The sequence below is a fragment of the Lytechinus pictus genome, chromosome 1 (assembly GCF_037042905.1).
Source record: "Lytechinus pictus isolate F3 Inbred chromosome 1, Lp3.0, whole genome shotgun sequence".
Classification (NCBI taxonomy): domain Eukaryota; kingdom Metazoa; phylum Echinodermata; class Echinoidea; order Temnopleuroida; family Toxopneustidae; genus Lytechinus; species Lytechinus pictus.
In genome coordinates this window covers 29,247,659-29,265,825 of record NC_087245.1, presented here as the reverse complement: position 1 = coordinate 29,265,825, position 18,167 = coordinate 29,247,659, and the positions used below count along the sequence as shown (strand labels likewise).

Genomic DNA, 18,167 nt, shown 5'->3' with positions numbered 1-18,167 from the left:
TCAATGCGTGTAAAGCCAAAATATGCTTAAATAGTACTTGGATTTGAAAGCAATATTTTTTTAATATAATGAATGTTTATCAAGAAGAATCAAACTTTTCTGAAATATACATTTCTAAAAGCATGGGGCTTATAACTTTTAATAACTGAAATGGGAAGGAGAACGATCTTTACCATTTCAAAATAGAGTTTTATCGTGTAAACAAAGAAACTGCTTGCGATGAAATATTCCATCTAGCAATAATCATATAAGGCACTTTGCCAAAAGTTGTATAACAGGACATTACCAGCAAAAAAGGAAAAAACTGAAGTTTAAAAACTCTAAATAGATTATAAAAAGCACACTTTTCTACTAAAATGCAGTATTAGGGTCAAAGGAATGAAACAATTACACATTAATATATAACAGAGTCATTATGAATAATAATGATCTCCAAGAATATGGCTTTCTTGTTGAAAGTGTAATTAAATATACCTTTAACTTTAGACAGCTATGTAATGTAGGTAAAAATATACTGTAAGTAAAAAAATGAAATACCCGAGATGCAAAGATTTCAGGATTTATGAAAGCTTGCATTTGGGTGAAATACTCATACATGTACATTAATTCTGATGAAAAGTTTGTGGTTGTATTACACTTTCACTTAGAGGTAAAAGACAGTAGTTGCAGCAAACAATTATTTCTTGAGAAAGTCTTTTAAATCGAGGTTAATTGTCAAAATAGTGTACATGATGTAGATCTGGTACATTAATGTAAACTTGTATCTTTGTAAAATCATAAATGTTTAACTTAAAATTGATAATTCTGATGATCACTAATACAGAAAAGCACATGTGGGACAGGACAGTGTATTATAATTGATTAAAAAAATACCTGACATTTGATAAAATTACATGCTTATTTTGCTCATTTCTCAGCAATTATATTATATGATGAATTACAAAATAATAAGTTGGGGATACGTGTATGCCATCATCAGCTTGCTTCTTGCATATGCTAAGAGCTCTTTCACCAAAATAATGCTCAGGTTAGAATGTCATTCATTACTTTATTATTCCTTGTCCTATTTTGATGAATTTGTCAGTTTTGTTAAAAAAGTAATCAAAGCCATATCCATGGTTACCCTTATGCTTGATCTCAATGCCTGTTCGCATTTACACAACGAAGTTTTTTGCGAGATAAAAAGCGCTTTGAGACGCCATCCTAGTCAGCACACGAGCAAAGATGAGCACGAATATGGTAGGTTTTCAAATTATATTTGAATTGATCCAAGGTTGTTGACAATTGGAGGAGAGGATGCAGCTAATTCCATGGCCTTGGAGCAGTAGAGGAGAAAGCTGCATCACCAGTACTTAATTATGTAGGTGCGTGGTAAAGTAATGATCACAGACATTTAATAAAAGGCAAGTACGGCCAGAGCCAGGGGCCAGGGGGGGGGGGGCATGATGCCCTCAAGACCTCTAAACCATCTCTGTATAAGGAAGGAAATTTTAGAGACAATTTATTTGAAAAAAAAAACACTTTTTTTTTTTTTGTAAATACGATTTTAATTCATGCTTTTTTATGTGTTTTTAATGGTTATGGGGTAATTCCATCAGTTTAAATAAGTAATTACAAGTTGCCAATTTCACATAGTGAAGATCAATTCTGATGTGATTATAAATGCACGTGTTAAGTGATGATGTTTCCCTTATGCCTATATATTATGTTTGAATTGACAACAGCATGAACCTTGTAAGCATGGGCGGAAATCTGTCCCAAAATGTAGGGGGACCAGGGGCTGGAAAATTTGACAAGCAAAAAAAAAAGGTTATCACACAAAGTGTGAGGTCATTTAAAAAAAAAATCGAGATGTAAGATCATTTGGACCTAAAAACATGTATTATTTTGATTGTGAATAATGAATTTTTCTCCATCATAAAAAATACAAAATAGTAGGGGGACACGCCCCCCCCCCGGGATTTCCGCCCATGCTTGTAAGAGCATTAGACAAGCTTTGTATCAGAGTGGTTACATAATTAAAATTACTTAACTTTTTTTTCAGAGTGGACTCACAAAAATCAAATGGTGTTTACTGTTTGGCATTACCTGGGTAACTAAGTTTCAAATATATTCCAAACATTAGTTCAACATGCTGACGAATGAAGTGTGGTTACTAAATGTAATTTTACCATAGCCTTGTGATGTGTTTTCACCACTAAGGCTTACAAAAGACATGATTTGCAGAAATTGTGTGTGATAGGAAACTACATCCAAACAGGCATCTCATATTCATGCATATGTATATAATAAAAATAATAAAATAATATTCAAATCCCTTCCAAAAAGGATGAATTTGTACTCACGATTTAATCTGCATGAATATTGTTCTTTTTATCCATCTATAACGATACAGCTGAGAGTCTGAATGATGGTATCAAGATCAAAGCTGATCTAATGCATCTGATGATGATGCTTCTACCAGGGCTGCAAAAAAGACAATATTTATCGGCCGATGCAAGTTTTTTAAATCTAAGTTGGCACTGCTCATGATATTTGGGACCTTTCGCAATCCTCACGGACGCTAATATTAGGGTCCCCTAACACAAAAGTTAACGCTTAATCATACACTTGATTTTTAAGATTGATTGTACATTATAGTCAATAGAATCAAACGTAGAAAACTGCTCTTACAATCAATGCTAAGCTTTGTGTTACAGGGGGATTACAGGCCCTACAGATCTGCTTTTCGTGTGCAAAATCCTTTCCCGCGACACCCGCACCATACATACATGTATATTACGACTAATGGCTGGAGATATTCGAAATGCAGGACCTAAATAGATTATGACATGGATAAGAAAGTGGTTTTTCAAACAAATCGAGTACATATTGAGTGATGAAAAACTTACTGAATGAAGGCTTAGATATAGATCATTGCAGTCCATCGAATCGATATTGCATTTAATGTGGATTATTGGTGGATCACTGGCAATTGATTTCATGGGTCAGATCAACCTCTCTAGCCGAAACCATTTCTGTACACAGCATATGCAATACGTTTGAACTTACGGGTTTCTTTGTTCTATTGTTTACTCCTTCTACACAAACGATATGCCTCTCGCACACGATTTAATGGGCATTATGTTTTACTTTCCCCAGAAATGGGGGATTAGATTCAAATTCCGGGGGGACCACTTCCATTGATGAGTGGATACCAGGCACGACCATGGGGTTTCGAAAAGTACCCTAAACAAGGGAAGCAAGTCTTTTCCAGATTATGAAAATGCATCTCTTAACAAATATTTGGCTTGTGAAACCCTATAAGTATTGGATATATATCCCTTTTTCAGCATTTTAAACATCGTTTTGACACCCTTAAAACGTTACATAGGCCTATACGTAACGTACTTGCCCACTCTGTTCCCTTTTACGCGTGGTCGCTCCTGGTATCCACTAATCAATGGAAGTGGGCCCCCCGGGCGGCCTCTCGAGCTCTAGGAGGAGTCAAATGTGGCTTTGGAAAGTCGTCCTCAATCGGATATATCGCTGTTACCATAGTAGCAACCAGAATTTTGCACACGAAGCGCATATTGAATGTTTCCGTCGCAGATGCGACACGAAAAAAAAATTTCATGTCACACAATTTGCATTGCAGGACAGAGTTTTACGACCATGATGAGGGGCCCAAAAAGTCTCTTCCAAAATCACCTACCGTGGTAAATAAGCGTGCGCGTCCTCAAACGAAAGGTCGGGATTGTCGCCCTCTTTACGCGTCTTGTATATCTAGGCTACGATAACAAAGACGGCAAGATGGCAACAATAACAGACTGTAAGTAAATGCTCGTGTTCTTAATTATTTTTCTAATTTTTCCCTATTTACTGGAATAAATACACGCACCATTAGTGCATGCGGGGTAAATATACCTTTAGCCCATTTACATAAGTTTGGGCTCAACACCTTAAAGAAAACGAGTATTTTGGAGCAACATTGCTGTCTCTAAAGTACTCGGTGCGCATAGAGCAATGGCATCCCGTCCCAGGTTCCGCGGAGAGTAAGCTCACGTATAGTAGAATGATTTTTACTCTCCAGGAGCCTCCAGGCTACGTACACCTGAAGTAGCCTACTTACTTACCTACTGCCCGATGCCTCCTGGCATGTAGGGCAGCTACGAAGGATCTCCACTCCTGGCATCCGGCGATTCTGAGCCTTCTTCTGGAAACTCCCCCGGGCCAGGTCATATTCACCGACTTCATCTCCTCATCTCCCCATGTGTGTCGCCGGTACAGGTGGTTTTGGGTCTCCCTCTCTTTTTCCTGAAATGTCATAAACAGATCTATTCATTAAAAATCTTAATCAAAATGCTGGAAAATAATGAATTTAGGGCATTTTATCACGTGACGGCCTCAAAATGCAGCCCTTCTCATCGAAATCCTCGCATCGTGTGTAAATTAAGTGAATGGGTGTGCAGACAAAGTCATAGGGCACTGCTACTATCAATCATTTTGTTAAATCTGACATTGAAAATGACTCTGGAATGATGTAGCATGAGGCATGACCGAAAATTTTTCCGGAAAATCATTTTTTTTCTTTCAATTTTTATGAGATTTTTTGCACACTTATAAGAATATAAGGAACATCATCAATTGAAAGATTTTGTGAAATGAAAATAAATTTATGTTAAATCTTAACTCAAATCTTTATAGCGGTTAGGTGTGCAGACTTGACCAGGCCCACCGGCCAGTTGTCCACAGCGGGTGCTCGGCGCAGCCACGCCGGCCGAGCGAGCGCCGGACGGGATGGGATTGCCAGTGTCAGTGACGAAACCTCGTGCAAGCCCCGCCATTTAACAAATTACGAAAAGAAAATCATAGAAAATGGTTATCTAATTTACTGCGAATGTCTTCGAAGACGTTGTCCAAATCTGACCCGTGTTCTTTAAAGGTCAAGTCCATCCCAGAAAAAAGTTGAGTTGAATAAATATAGAAACATCAAACATGAATAACGCTGAAAACTTCATCAAAATCGGATGTGAAATAAGAAAGTTATGACATTTTTAAGTTCCGCTTATTTTTCACAAAACAGTTCTATGCTCAACTCAGTGATATGCAAATGAGAGAGTCGATGATGTCACTCACTCACTATTTCTTTTGTTTTTTATTGTTTGAATTATACAATATTTCAATTTTTACGAGTTTGACAATTAGGACCTCCTTGTTTGAACCACAAAATGTTAAAATAATGGAATTCCATGTGTTCAGGGAGGAATGAAACTCCGTTTCACATGACAGTGAAGAGAAAATAAAAATATTTCATATTTCATATAATAAAATACAAAAGAAATAGTGAGTGAGTGATGTCATCGGCTCCCTCATTTGCACACCGAACAGGATGTGCATATAACTGTTTTGTGAAATTATGCGAAACTTTGAAATGTCATAACTTTCTTATTTTACATCCGATTTTGATGAAATTTCAGTGTTATGCTTGTTTGATTTTTATCTTTCTATTCAAATCAACTTTTTGTTGGGGTGGACTTGTCCTTTAAGTAGTTGAATTATTAACGGCCTTCTCCGTCGCACTTCTCGTTCGATAAACGGCAATAATAGGGAATACCTTTTTCAAATGTTGGCGACTTGGCGGTTGCAGTGCGCATGCGCAAGCCCGCCACCAGCACGTACGTCGCACCCGGCGAATTCTGCGGAGTCAGGAATTTTGATGGGGTGGGGTGAGTCGGGGTCTGCATATCAAGTAAGAAATAAGTTTACAAGTAGATACGAACTTCTTTGACATAAAAAGCTTCTTCTTCTTCTTATTTGGTTTTGGTAGGCAACCAGTCAAGAAATTACTATTTTTGCCTCTGCTTTTGGAGCTTTTTTTTCTTTGAAGAATGATCATAGCTCTATTTCCCTAATTTTTGTTTCTGTACTATAATTCTTTATATTTTTCCTTTCTAAATATAAAATAGCCTTGCTAACATGACAAGGTTGAAAAAAATAGCAAAAAAATAGTATGCGCTTTGAAAATAAAATTGTTAATTTCCTCGTCGTTGATTCGCAAATAATCATGTCATAATAAGGTCGTATGAAAATGCAAATTTCATCGTCGTTGATTGGTAAATAAATGTCATAATCACGTCATAATGTGGTCAGATAAAGATGCAAATTTACTTGTCGTAGATTGGTCAGTAAATGACGTCGTAATCACGGCATAATCTGGTCATACAAAAATGCAAAATAAAGTTGCCGTTCAAAGTCGTCAAAATGACGTCGTAAGGACGTCGTACATACGACGTACGACCAGTATTACCAGTTTATGACCAGATTATGACGTCATTACGACCGTGTCTGCTATCAGGGAACGTACAGCGTCGATTGAATAATATATAGACTAGATGTGGGATTAGTGCATTTTCAGCACGAGATTCAATTCCGCAGAAGAAACTTTACGTAATCTAATTGAAAATATATGTGCTTAAAAGTGTGTACGGGTGATGGTAACCAACTTGTATTTTGTTTGGAAATCATCGTGCGCCCATCTCGTAATTACGCAAAGCTCTTCATCGGTATTTGAAATGAAAGTTAATTATTAAGTGACTGTCTCGGAATAAAATCTTGCTTGTATATTTCTGTATGCATTTCTGTCTGTGTTTTTATTTGCATTCTGCATGTAAACGAATTGAATCGAATTTGCTGGTTATATGTGTGAGAGGGCATGTGTGTGGGGGTGCGCGCGCGAGTGTGTGTGAGCGTACGTTCGAAGTATGCGGAATTCTTTATCCGCAACAAAAATAAGCAAGGTTCCTTCAGGGCACACACCACTAACTATTTCCCCCATAGACTCATGTGTTAAAAAAAAATGAGATTTGAAAAAATCGCCAAAAATAAGTCTTAAAAATGACATCATCCACACCTTTATGATTTGCTAGTTCATCCAATATCCTTCAAACGCTAAAAATATGAAAAGGGGTTTTCGAGTATTTTTTTGCGCTACAGGGGCTCAAACCAAGACTACATGCAAAGTTTGCAAACTTGGTTGCAGTCACAGTGCTCACATGGTTTCTTGGGCAACTAATTAAGTTCCCCAAAAATCCAGCATTGACAAATTACTGCTCTCCCATGGGACTGAACAGATCCAGTAGTAATCCCTCTCTATGTCCATATGAAAAAAATTGTTCAGATATGCACCGTTGATTTTATATGAATATTTTTCCAACCATTACTTGCCGGATCCCATTAGTGGTGTGCGTCGAGATCACTTATATATTCCAGCCTCCTGCAGTTACTCTTAATTCAAAACATTCTTCATCGAGGCTTGATCTCTGATCGATGCTAAAGCAAAGCTGCACCATTCTATTCAAGACCATCACTCTTATTTTTACCCCCCCCCAAAAAAAAGCCCGCTATATGCTCTAGCCTACAGTCTAGGCGAGGCTGCAGTTATTGTCTTTGCTGTTATGCTAACGCAATATATACGTTTGGTGTGGCAAAGACTACAACCACCGCCTATACACTCCTGTCTGCCTAATCAATATTCATGTTTATTCAAAATTGCGGATCTATGTATAATTCAACAACCGCGCCAAATACGGCAGACCGGAGTTACGTTCGACCAATCAGATATAGGAAGTCGCAAAGAAAAAGATTCCGCTCGTCCATTATTTAATGGGGATAAGAGATAGGAATACATATTACTTAATGGCCCGTAATCTGAAGTCGGGTTTAAATTAAACCCTGGTTTAAAGTTGTGGTTTAACTATGGAGAGCCAATTGGGGCACAAATCCCTTACAGTACACATCTAATTCTTTAACTCACATGACACCAAAATTGTTCATAAATGTCTGGGAATGATAACTGAAGTACTTTTCTTCATTTATGAAAACAAAAGGAAACAAAATAGTAAACATAAGAAATATACAATATAAACTTTTTTTGGCTCCCTATAATTTTAGTACAGAGTTAGACCTTGGTCTAAGTTAAACCTGACTTCAAAAGACGGGCCAATATCTACAAAAATAACGTTTTAATGTTTTTAAACAACCGTTATATAATATATTAAATATTTCGACACACTTTAATTTTCAAGTATATTTGAAAGACCTGACGTCAAATTAACGATTATCAATTCGTATTTCCCCATGATCTCGCCGTTTGACATGTGGTGGTACCGGGACCGGTTCCTGTATTGCTGGTCGTGTGCCAACGACTTGAGACATCTCCATCATAACAGCCGTGATCGCGAAGATAATCGTAAAACAAAGGGATTGCCTGGTTGCCTGGTGCCCTTTTCCATATCCTGTTGGTAAAGCAACAGATATATTCTTCCCGTCGTCAATAACGCTACGAATGGCAGATTCTTGAAGGTCTCAGAATTTCCCACTAGGAATGCCGAGTTTATCGGCAGCATAATCCAAACTCGGGATCCAAACTTTCTCGCAGAAGTTTCTCGCGTGTACTCGTACTCGCCATTTTGGATGAAGAAAGTGATGCAATGTCACATGACTTACATATTAGATATCATTAGCTTCTTCTTTCCAACGTATTTTTGATTGGTCGGATTTCTTATTCATTATTATTATACATGAGAAGTTCTCGTACGAAAAACTGGCGTCATTTCATTGTCGATAATAATAATTAAAAAACAAACATCCAAAGCAAGACGCAGTTCGGAGTCTTTGCCACATCAGACGTATCGATTGCGTTCAGCATAACAGCAAAGACAACAACTGCAGCCTCCGCTGTAGATTATAGGCTAGCTATGCTCCTGTATGGTCTAATAACATTTTCAACGAACCATCAAATGTCAAGAAGGTCATGGAAAAGGAAAACGTAACAAACCGTGTTACTGAATAACCATCTCCTCTCCTTCGCCCATTCTTCTTCGTCTTGCATTAAATCATCCATTTCGTTGATGCGAGGGCAGATGATAAAATTCGATGAATGTGTAAACAATTGCTTACCACCACCGTCATATTTCAATCTTTACCATAATTGAACTGTAGGGCATAGAAAGCCTTACTTTGAAACCCGGTCCTCAGAGATTCGAGAAGATGTCTCTGTTTGATTAAAAATAAGCAGCATGAATGCCATCTTTCCCCTGGTGCCATATCGCGTTGCTGTTTCCATGGAGGTTCAATTCCGGTGTTTAAAAAAATTATTGTCGCAGAATTAACCCATATAAATAGAGAGGAATAGATTACATTACGGCCAGAGCTTACGGTAAATATAATACTGGTCGCATTAATTTATAGTTTTTTCCTTTCTTCATCATTGGTAGTGCAGCGTTTTTAGATACCTAGCAACCTTCGAAACGTGAAATTCATAGAAATAAAATAGGACGATGTATAACCTTTCACTCTAACAACAAGTTGTTAAAACTTTTTTAACAACTTAAAACAAAAGTTTTAACAGTTGTTTAAAAGGTTTAAACAGTTGTTTAAAAGTTTAAGCAGTAGTTGTTAAAGTGGCGGGCTTAAACTTAAACAACGCGCTTTAAATTTTAAACAACGTTTTTACAGTAAAGTGTTCTTAACATTCACCTTACCTCTTACCTTGCCTTAGCGTGTTAAGATTTTGTTTTTTAATGGCTTTCATTGACATTCTTAATGACTGGGCGTCATTGTTAAAATAATATGTTTCAAGTTATTAAAGATAAAACGATGATAGCATGGCATGAAGTATATTTTTCAATCAGTTCAATCAATTCAATATGATTTTATTCCATTCTATCTATATAAAAAGTTACATCAACAGGTAAAAATATGGTCATCAAAATACAATGATTTAGATCAAATTACATGATCAAAAATGGAAAATGGCTTCTGTATAAAACCCTAGAGGGTTTGTCTTGACAGCCACCACAACAATAAATAAATTAGTATAGGAAAATAATAATTGAGAAGGAACTAAACATCACAATAGTTTGATGGCATTAAAAACACCAAAATAACCTTGATCAAGATATATATGACTCTTTCCACAATTTAAAAACCCCTCCAAACTGGCAAATGTTTTATGTTCATTTTGAAATATTAAAGAAATATATACCATGTAGACAGGTGACTATAATATACTGGGCATAAATAACGAATACACTTCAGGTTGGTAACATACTGTAGTTGAACATTCTAGCCGCCTATTGGTCATCGAGCTTACCATCGCTGCTTCGTTTCCCTGATTATGCATAAATTATGGGTTAACATATCGATGTTTATACTTGAAATGATTTGGAAGTTCACAAGGCTGATGCATCTCAATGAAAGTAATCATAGCAGGCGGAACGACACGTCGCGGCGCTGCCATGTCGGCAGTTGATTTACAACGTTTGCCTCTGAAACCCCGATGCTTATTAAAAGGCGGTTTGTTGATGATGGCCTGCATTAAACTTCGAAAGCAGTTATAGCGACCGACATACAGTGGAGCCTCTCAGGTTTTTTTCTTCTTAAAAGAATTTGAGAATCCATTCTTAGAAATTACTTAAATATATCAGATTTCCCTTCTTGTCAATCGATGAAACATTGTACCGTTGCAGATTTCCCGGTGTTTAATTATAAATTATAATCTTGCTCAGTGGTCTATCAGTTAAACTTCTTCATCGATTTGAATGCAGAGAATGTAGAAGAAGAGCACCGCTTTTGAAGGTATGTTTCACTCAATGTAATTTAGTATTGTTATCATCATCAAAACGGGAGGGATATTTCATTCAAGAATGAAAATATTGTTTTTATTGATTTATATATTAAACATAAGTATTCCAGTCACAGAATCCCGTATGAAGGAAAGACAGTTGGCCCATTTTCATGTGAATGCCCCTTCCCACTTTGTTAGGACTGAAGATGATGTCGAGATCCAACCTCATAATGATTCGATGACGTACCCTTTTACAGACTTCGTGATATCCAAGATTGGACAGTATTTCTGATTTTGCTGTTAAGTACTTGAATAGTGTCAGGAAATACCCAATGCTGCTAATTAAATGCTGCAGTGAACATAATGATTTAAAAAAAAAACGTTATCAGGATAGTTTCAATCACATTTCTTCAATATATGCAAATTATTCGTTAATTCTACAAGAATTTCAGAGTGATAATGGCCTGGAGTAAACATCTACCTACCATCCGGAATGTGATAGTCCTGTTATTGACGACGAGGACTCTCATCGCGTCAACGATGGTGACTCCTGTATCCCAAGAGACCACGGAATCATCTCTGTCCTCAACTGGGCTGGACATGAATAGTCAAGCTATAGATTGTGGAGAACAATCACATCAGGTACCTCAAAGTAAGTAGTGTTATTATTTTTCTCGAATAAATAAATTAGCATCGACACTTCTCTTTTTCCTAGGAATTAGAAAATACAATGAAATCATTTTTATTTTTTGTAATTAATAAAGAATATAATATGTTGCGGGTTAAAGCTCTCACACTGATCATTTGGTACTAATAGCAGTAGCAGCTGCAGCAGCAGCAGCAACAAAGTCCTCTCGAAGCGTATGGAGACGTTATATCACTATGTCATATAATACAAGAACAGCTGGTTTTTTTTTCATATTAGTGGCAGCATCACATGGCCCTATGAAGTGGGTGTGCTGGGGTTGCTGAAGCACCCCTAAACTTTTCCTTGGGGATGCAGCGTGGATTATTTTCCAAAGGCAACACCCCTATTTTTTCTGGACGGTATGACAAAATTGAGAAATGTACCCAAAATGACCAACATTTCTTTTTCAGAAACCCATTTTTTTTGCTCGTCAAATTTCTCGGGACGAAAATGACCTTTTTTTTGTCAAATTGACATCAGCACCCCCAGTCAAAAAATAGTTCCTAGGGCCCTGCAGCATGATCAGTGGAAGAAGAAGTGCTGGCAGTAATTTATGATAGTAGTAGTAGTGGTAGTAGCATGCAGCAGGAGTAGTAGAAGGAGGAGGATGAGGAGTATTTAATCTCGAGATGATCATGGTCATGTAGATAAAAGCCTTGTAAGTGCATGACTGTCCGCAGACGACGGGGAGGATAACAATAGTGGCTGTAGTGATCTTAATGATAATGATTATGCTAATACAGTGGATTCACGAGGGTGACTCGTTCAACAAATGTTAACAACAATAAATAACTGGACTTTACCAATCACTTCATTTCAACAATTCTGCGTTCATTTTCTCCAACTGCAGATTTATCCGAGGGTCCATTGAATGTCACGATAGGAAATTTGACGATTCCGATTTGCCCCGACCGGCACAGTTGTCCAGAAAAATCTTGTATGGTAAATGAGGATGGTAATCGAGGATGTTCTTGTGATGAATTTTGTCAGTTCTTCGGTGACTGCTGCCCTAAGGCTGCGTCCAAAGATCACCCAAGAGAATCCAGCAACAATTCCACTTTGTACGGATACGACCGTTCTTACTTTAGCTGTGAAAGAATAGAAAAAACTCCAAGTTCGTCCTATTACTATCTCATCTCAAAATGTTCTGATGCATCTGTTAGCGATCAAATGAGGGAGAAATGTGAATCCCCATCTGCTCATTTAGGATCACTCAATTATGAGTATATTCCACTTTCTCTGGATGATATATTAAGCTATAGGAATGTATACTGCGCGATTTGTAACGGAGTGGAACTCTTAAAACTAACACCGTGGAAGGTATTACTTCACTGTCCTGATGATGTCGTTGAAGACCTGAAAAACCACTCGCGAACAGTAGATGAAATAGTTCGTGACATGTTATGTCTATTTTCCGTGGTTCCTTCTTCAGAGGAAACAGCGGCGAGAATATGCATTGGGGATTCCGTAAACTACGTAGAAAAATGTCCACCCCTCTCTGACATGGCACTTCAGTTGGCATGCGCGTCTTTTAGCGCGCATATTATCCTGGAGAATAGATATGGAGACTGTGTTTCGTATAAAAACCCTGTTTGTTACGCCTGCAACGTCGGACAGTTTCCGCCCGGTCGACGAATGTGTCCCCCTGAATGTTCTGGAGGACCTGGATTTGGAACTGTATCGTTTATAAGTCCCTTGTCCATCCTCTTTGATTTTTCATCTGAGAGTGGGATCAAAGTAGTTCAAGAAAACACGGTTATTTCTGAAACAACAGTTGCGTGTCAGTCAGGAGAGGTTTTCGATCCATACATTGGCTCATGTCTTAGACTATCATGTTCTGATGGCTACGAAATGATCGGAGATGAATGTGCCAAAGATGTCTCAGCAGATGATTCAGTTTGCCGTCTCCTGGAATCATACGAAAGCAAAGTGGTCACGGCTACTATGATTACAAGTGACCAAGGACTGTGCCAAAGTCTACATTTGATACATGAAAGTTGTAATTTCGCGCGGTTACTGATCACTATGAAAAACCAAACTTTGATAGAATGCGAAGAGAATGATTTTGGTGGTCAGTACAAAACAGTTCTCATATGGCAATTAAACCAAAAATGCCTTGATTCTGATTTCGACGACATAAGTAGCATGATTACTGATTTATCTCTTAACGCTTCAAACAACACCGAGTGTCGAATCTCCTCTTTTTCCATATCAAGTAGATGTGCACTGCTTGGTAATGGTGACTGTATCTGTACAAATTTTACGGATCTAAGAAATAATTCTGCCCCGAGAGGCGACCAGCAACCCTTCAACACGGCCCCAAACATACGTTCCACTTACGGATTTAAAGTATTTACAGCAAGTTATAACTTTATACCCAATAGAAATGATACCACTGAGAACATGTCAACGTTCAGATGTATCCCCGCGACCGACGAGCTCTTATGTCCCAGCTACGTATTTAACATCAGTCTGTTTATCCGTCTTGGAGACAGTGGCATGTTGAAATACGTGCCATCTGGTGATGTCATTTCACCTGGCGAATACGTTTTACTTGATAGTGACACGATCCGAGTGTGTCAGTTCCTGAGTCAAAATGGCACGTTTAATGAAACAACGCAGGACTTTTTCTTCTACTACTCGTCCATACAAACAACCCTTAGCCTTGTAGGCACAACCCTGTCACTAGTGTCGCTATTCACAACGCTCGTCTGTTACATCACGTTTCCATCTCTTCGTCGGCTCGTCAGCAACCAGCTCATCATGATCTTTTGTGGCACCCTCCTAGTGGCACAGTGCCTACTCTTGTTTGGCGGTATGGCGAGCTCGGTGTCTGAACGCCTGTGCAGCGTTCTAGCGGCAATATCGCACTTCTTATGGTTGACTACATTCACCCTGTCTTCTTCAATCGCATACGATCTCCGTCGAACCTTTGGATTCAGCAAGACGATCAGGGTATTGACAACAAATCGCAAAGTCCTCATATTTTACTTATCATTAGCCGCAGGGTTGCCTCTGCTGATTGTGGCTACCTGTCTGGCCCTGATGTTCTTCGTAGAAGGCATTGATTTGCATTACGGCGATGAACAAACATGTTGGATTGGCGGAGGGCAAGCTAACCTCATAGCATTCGGCGTCCCAGTCCTTGTGTTGCTGGCGTTCAATTTCTCCTGTTTCTTGGATACGATGCGTGGCATATTGAAGAGCAAGAGGGAAAGGAAGACCTTGCAAGAGGGAACAGAAAACCAGAAGGACCACCAGGAACTCTTCAAAATTGCCGTTAAGGTAGGAATATACCAAGATGAAAATGCCATTATCCATGCTGTAAAAAAACATGGGTCTTGACAAAAAATGTGTGAGGGGGGATACAAACATGTTCCTTGTGTAGAGTATGTATATTTTTACTTCTCTCTTAATGTATCAAACGTTCGAATTCAAAATAATAAAAAACAAAAGTATGCCAAACTGTTTGTTACGCGAAAACGTATAACTAGAAGTTACTGGCTTTTGTTTTAGGATTTGCATGGTTCTGCAAGTTTTTTTTTGTATGCATGTTGAATGTCTTGTTGCGACTCCTTTTTAATTGGAGAGGGGCCACATTGATGGTGACCTAGAGTGAAGTAATGGGATTTTTTTGCATGGGATGAGTGTCGTTCTGTAACCAGGGGGGTGTTTCACAAATATTTAAGTATGACTTAGAGTCTCACTTAAATGCCTAGTTGCGCGCGGTATAAAAGGCATGACAGCATTGGTCAGATGTGAAACACCACCCTGATCAAGTCATATTTCATCCTCTTTACTAAAGATCTCTTCACTCATGGGCTTCACATGGATGTTCGGCTTCATAGCTGCTTTCAGCAAACAGCAAGCTGTCTGGTATGTTTTTATCATCATCAACTCACTCCAAGGAGTTTACATATTTCTGGCTTTCGCTGCTACCCGCAGAGTCTTCGATCTGTGGCGTGGCCTAGTGATGGGCAAGGTTTCGTCGGGTACCAGCCTGCATGGCTCCTCTCAGCGGATCAAGGATAGGACGACGACGACCTCTGTACGAAATACATCCATATGATTGGGTGGACGTCTGGGTTTTGGATTGAACCGCATCTGCTGTCATTGACACCACCTGCTATACAAAATCTCGACCGATTCCCCTTTTCAGGAAATTATAAATCTCCTTAATGATTATATATTGCCAAATATGAAAGAACCTATCAAATGTGTCAGTTAACTTGAATTATCTGTACATGTATAATCAAATAGCATAATTTATTCTCATGATGGCTCATTCCAGAGGTTCCCATATGAACATGTTATTAGACGAGCCCCTTTGTTCTCCGAAACCGTTATTTTATTAAAGCTGAGGATTGCATTTCGTGTTAACTACTATATATTTATGTTGATATAATTTGTCCATATTCAATTTCAAAAGAGACAAAACATAAATGAAATACTATAACATATTGTTATCAGTATTGTGCTCCATGAATCTGACTTTGAGGACATCAGACGTAATGTTCGTTGCCTTGGTCTCGGGGTGGATCCACAAACGATTCCGGGACAATCGAGGCCCAATAAAGCAAGGAAATACTTATTTTCTTAATAAGAAGTAAATAATGTGACGATCGGTCTAACTAATAAAGACAAACATTCCCATGCATGTCTATACGCAACAAGAATTTTGGGCAGTTACTCTTTCACCCCTACATTTCGAAAAAAAAAATGTGCAGCAAATTGTTTCTTGTCGATCCCCAATGTAAAACACCATGGTGATAAGCTCGGCCACTTCCCGAGCTGCTGTCTTGTGTTTTCGAATATTTTGCGTAGTATGGCCCCCAACCACAACACCCTCACAAACCTGTGTACAGCCTTGTTTCCTTTGAGGAAATAGTAAAAGCGTTCTCCTTTGGGAAGTGGCTTCCCACCATCTACACCCTTCATCACTTGGTCACTAGCTTCGTTCACGACACCGCTTTTGAAAAGTCCTAACTACGTCCTTGAAATTATACATTACATTTTAAAAATAATTTCACACTCTTGAGCACCGAATTGGATCAGTCGAGTGATATGTTTATTTAGAGGTGATGATCGTGTTATAATTGTGTACCCATTCCTAATAGCTCCCAGTGAAAATATACACGATAGAGATCGATCATCCACAAAGCAAACCATTATGCCTTTAATCGTACGTAGTTTATGCTAATACAAGTTTATAATCGAAATGTAGAGTGCTGTATCTTTTCAAAGACAAATTCTCTCTATCCCATAAGTTGTGATTGAACTGATTAGAGACCATTTTACGAAATCCAGCCTCTCACCGCTTTCCTGTGACGCGTGTGTTGCACGAGGGGCGCAAATTTTGTAGTTTTTGTCATTTTGTTGTCATTCGCTAGATGTGCGTCATTGTTAAGCGTTCGTCGAGCGCGTTAGACCAACGTTTTCTGTTCAACGCAAACCGTCTGAATTTTCTCTTTTTTTAGAATGCTAAAAAATGTGCGCAAAGCTCGACGCATGACGCTCGACCTATGACTATACACGCCAAAAGAACACCAGACATGCACAGAGCGCACTGGACCAACGCCAGTCAAACGCGGGCGGACGTTTGGTATTCGTAGCAAGTTCGGCGGCGAACAACTAGCGCTCACACAGCGCACGCATACTGCTTTAGACGCTTTGCCATCCAACTGTACATGCAGCGAGCTGAACGAATGCTGAAGGGGTCTCTTACACACCCAACGTTCTTCTTGCGTGTTTTTGGCGATAAACTGGCGTGTGCTTATCGTGTAGTCATAGGGTATAGGTATATCCAGCACCACCTTCTCTTCATTACTCATCTAGCCCCAAGAATTATGACCGTAAATAAGGTTCATATCATTTTCTAGAACCTATATATGATCATTTTTTTACATATTCAATAAAATACTGAAAACGATATACATTTGGTATTTGGTGGACAAAATGCCACATTCCGTGATTTTACTTCTGGGAACAGGATTATTAATTCCATTTTGTCCAAGAAATGTGCTGACCCATAATCCAAGATGGCAGCATCTAAATCATTTTTTTGCCATTATTTCGTCATTTTATGGAACTTCACGTCACACACGTTTAGTGCGTTTATAGTGTGTTTATAAGGGTCGATGAATCCTGTTATGCATATTTATTTATTTATCAGAAAATAGTTATACAGGATAAAAAGATAAGCTAAATTGCTGGTTTTCTTTTCATTTTTTGTCTGTACAGTTCCGGTCGTGCGTCGGGCTATGCTTGAATTTTTTCAGGTTTGATATACAAATTGATTAGTGCTTAGGTTATATAAAATCAATAGCATAAAACATGTGAATTAAAAATTATGTAAATAAAACAAAGATAATTGATTAGTATAATGTGGTAATAACTATTCTGCACGAATTGATGCAAAAAAACATTTTTTTGGCACAAAAATTAATGAAAGGATCACGTAAGTGAAAGGTTTCGTTTATTTTTCGGATGTGTTTATATTAAGTTCATATGATCACCAGCATTTTCTTTTTTAAACTTTCATTTTGAATTTGTTAAATCCAAATTTAGCTCTATCATGTTTAGAGGAATAGTGCACATTTCTGAAGTTTGTTTGTACATAATACACCACTCTTGCAAGTAATAAATGGATATCGCGGCATTGCACTACTATGTATTTTGTGTATGGCTCATGATTTATATGGGATGAATTTTGAATATACACAATTGTTTTGTCAATTTAGTGCATCTATCAATACATCAGCTAGGGCATGATTTACAATATTTTAATATTAATGATAGTAATTACAATGATAATCATGATAATGCATAATGAGCGACATGTTTTGTATAAAACAAATCTTCTAGGGTCAC

General features: G+C 38.1%; 2 protein-coding genes and 1 long non-coding RNA gene across 3 annotated transcripts; 2 read left to right on the top strand and 1 right to left on the bottom strand.

Moving 5' to 3' along the window:
• Window positions 1–1,252: 1,252 nt before the first annotated feature.
• On the bottom strand, window positions 1,253–3,266 carry LOC135154250 (uncharacterized). The gene is made up of 3 exons (XR_010293663.1): window positions 2,892–3,266; window positions 2,346–2,466; window positions 1,253–1,471 (listed from the first exon to the last, which is right to left on the bottom strand). It is a non-coding gene; the product is annotated as an uncharacterized LOC135154250 (long non-coding RNA).
• Window positions 3,267–10,387: 7,121 nt separating this feature from the next.
• On the top strand, window positions 10,388–13,687 carry LOC135155244 (uncharacterized). Its single transcript, XM_064104158.1, has 4 exons — window positions 10,388–10,620; window positions 11,054–11,261; window positions 12,148–13,193; window positions 13,682–13,687. Exons 2-4 carry the CDS (start codon window positions 11,069–11,071, stop codon window positions 13,685–13,687), a joined length of 1,245 nt encoding a protein of 414 aa, XP_063960228.1. The 5' UTR covers window positions 10,388–10,620; window positions 11,054–11,068.
• Window positions 13,662–17,965, top strand: LOC135155667 (adhesion G-protein coupled receptor G2-like). The gene is made up of 2 exons (XM_064105489.1): window positions 13,662–14,582; window positions 15,103–17,965. The coding sequence occupies exons 1-2, from the start codon at window positions 13,701–13,703 to the stop codon at window positions 15,364–15,366; spliced, it is 1,146 nt and encodes a 381-aa protein (XP_063961559.1). The 5' UTR covers window positions 13,662–13,700; the 3' UTR covers window positions 15,367–17,965.
• Window positions 17,966–18,167: the final 202 nt, after the last annotated feature.

What these genes read in the sequence shown, in the direction of transcription:
- LOC135155667 (XM_064105489.1), top strand. Translation starts at nt 13,701, where the DNA reads ATGTCAACGTTCAGATGTATCCCCGCGACCGACGAGCTCTTATGTCCC. An exon ending in TCTTCAAAATTGCCGTTAAG is followed by an intron (nt 14,583 to 15,102) that starts GTAGGAATATAC and finishes TCTTTACTAAAG; the next exon opens with ATCTCTTCACTCATGGGCTT.
- LOC135155244 (XM_064104158.1), top strand. Translation starts at nt 11,069, where the DNA reads ATGGCCTGGAGTAAACATCTACCTACCATCCGGAATGTGATAGTCCTG. An exon ending in ATCACATCAGGTACCTCAAA is followed by an intron (nt 11,262 to 12,147) that starts GTAAGTAGTGTT and finishes CTCCAACTGCAG; the next exon opens with ATTTATCCGAGGGTCCATTG.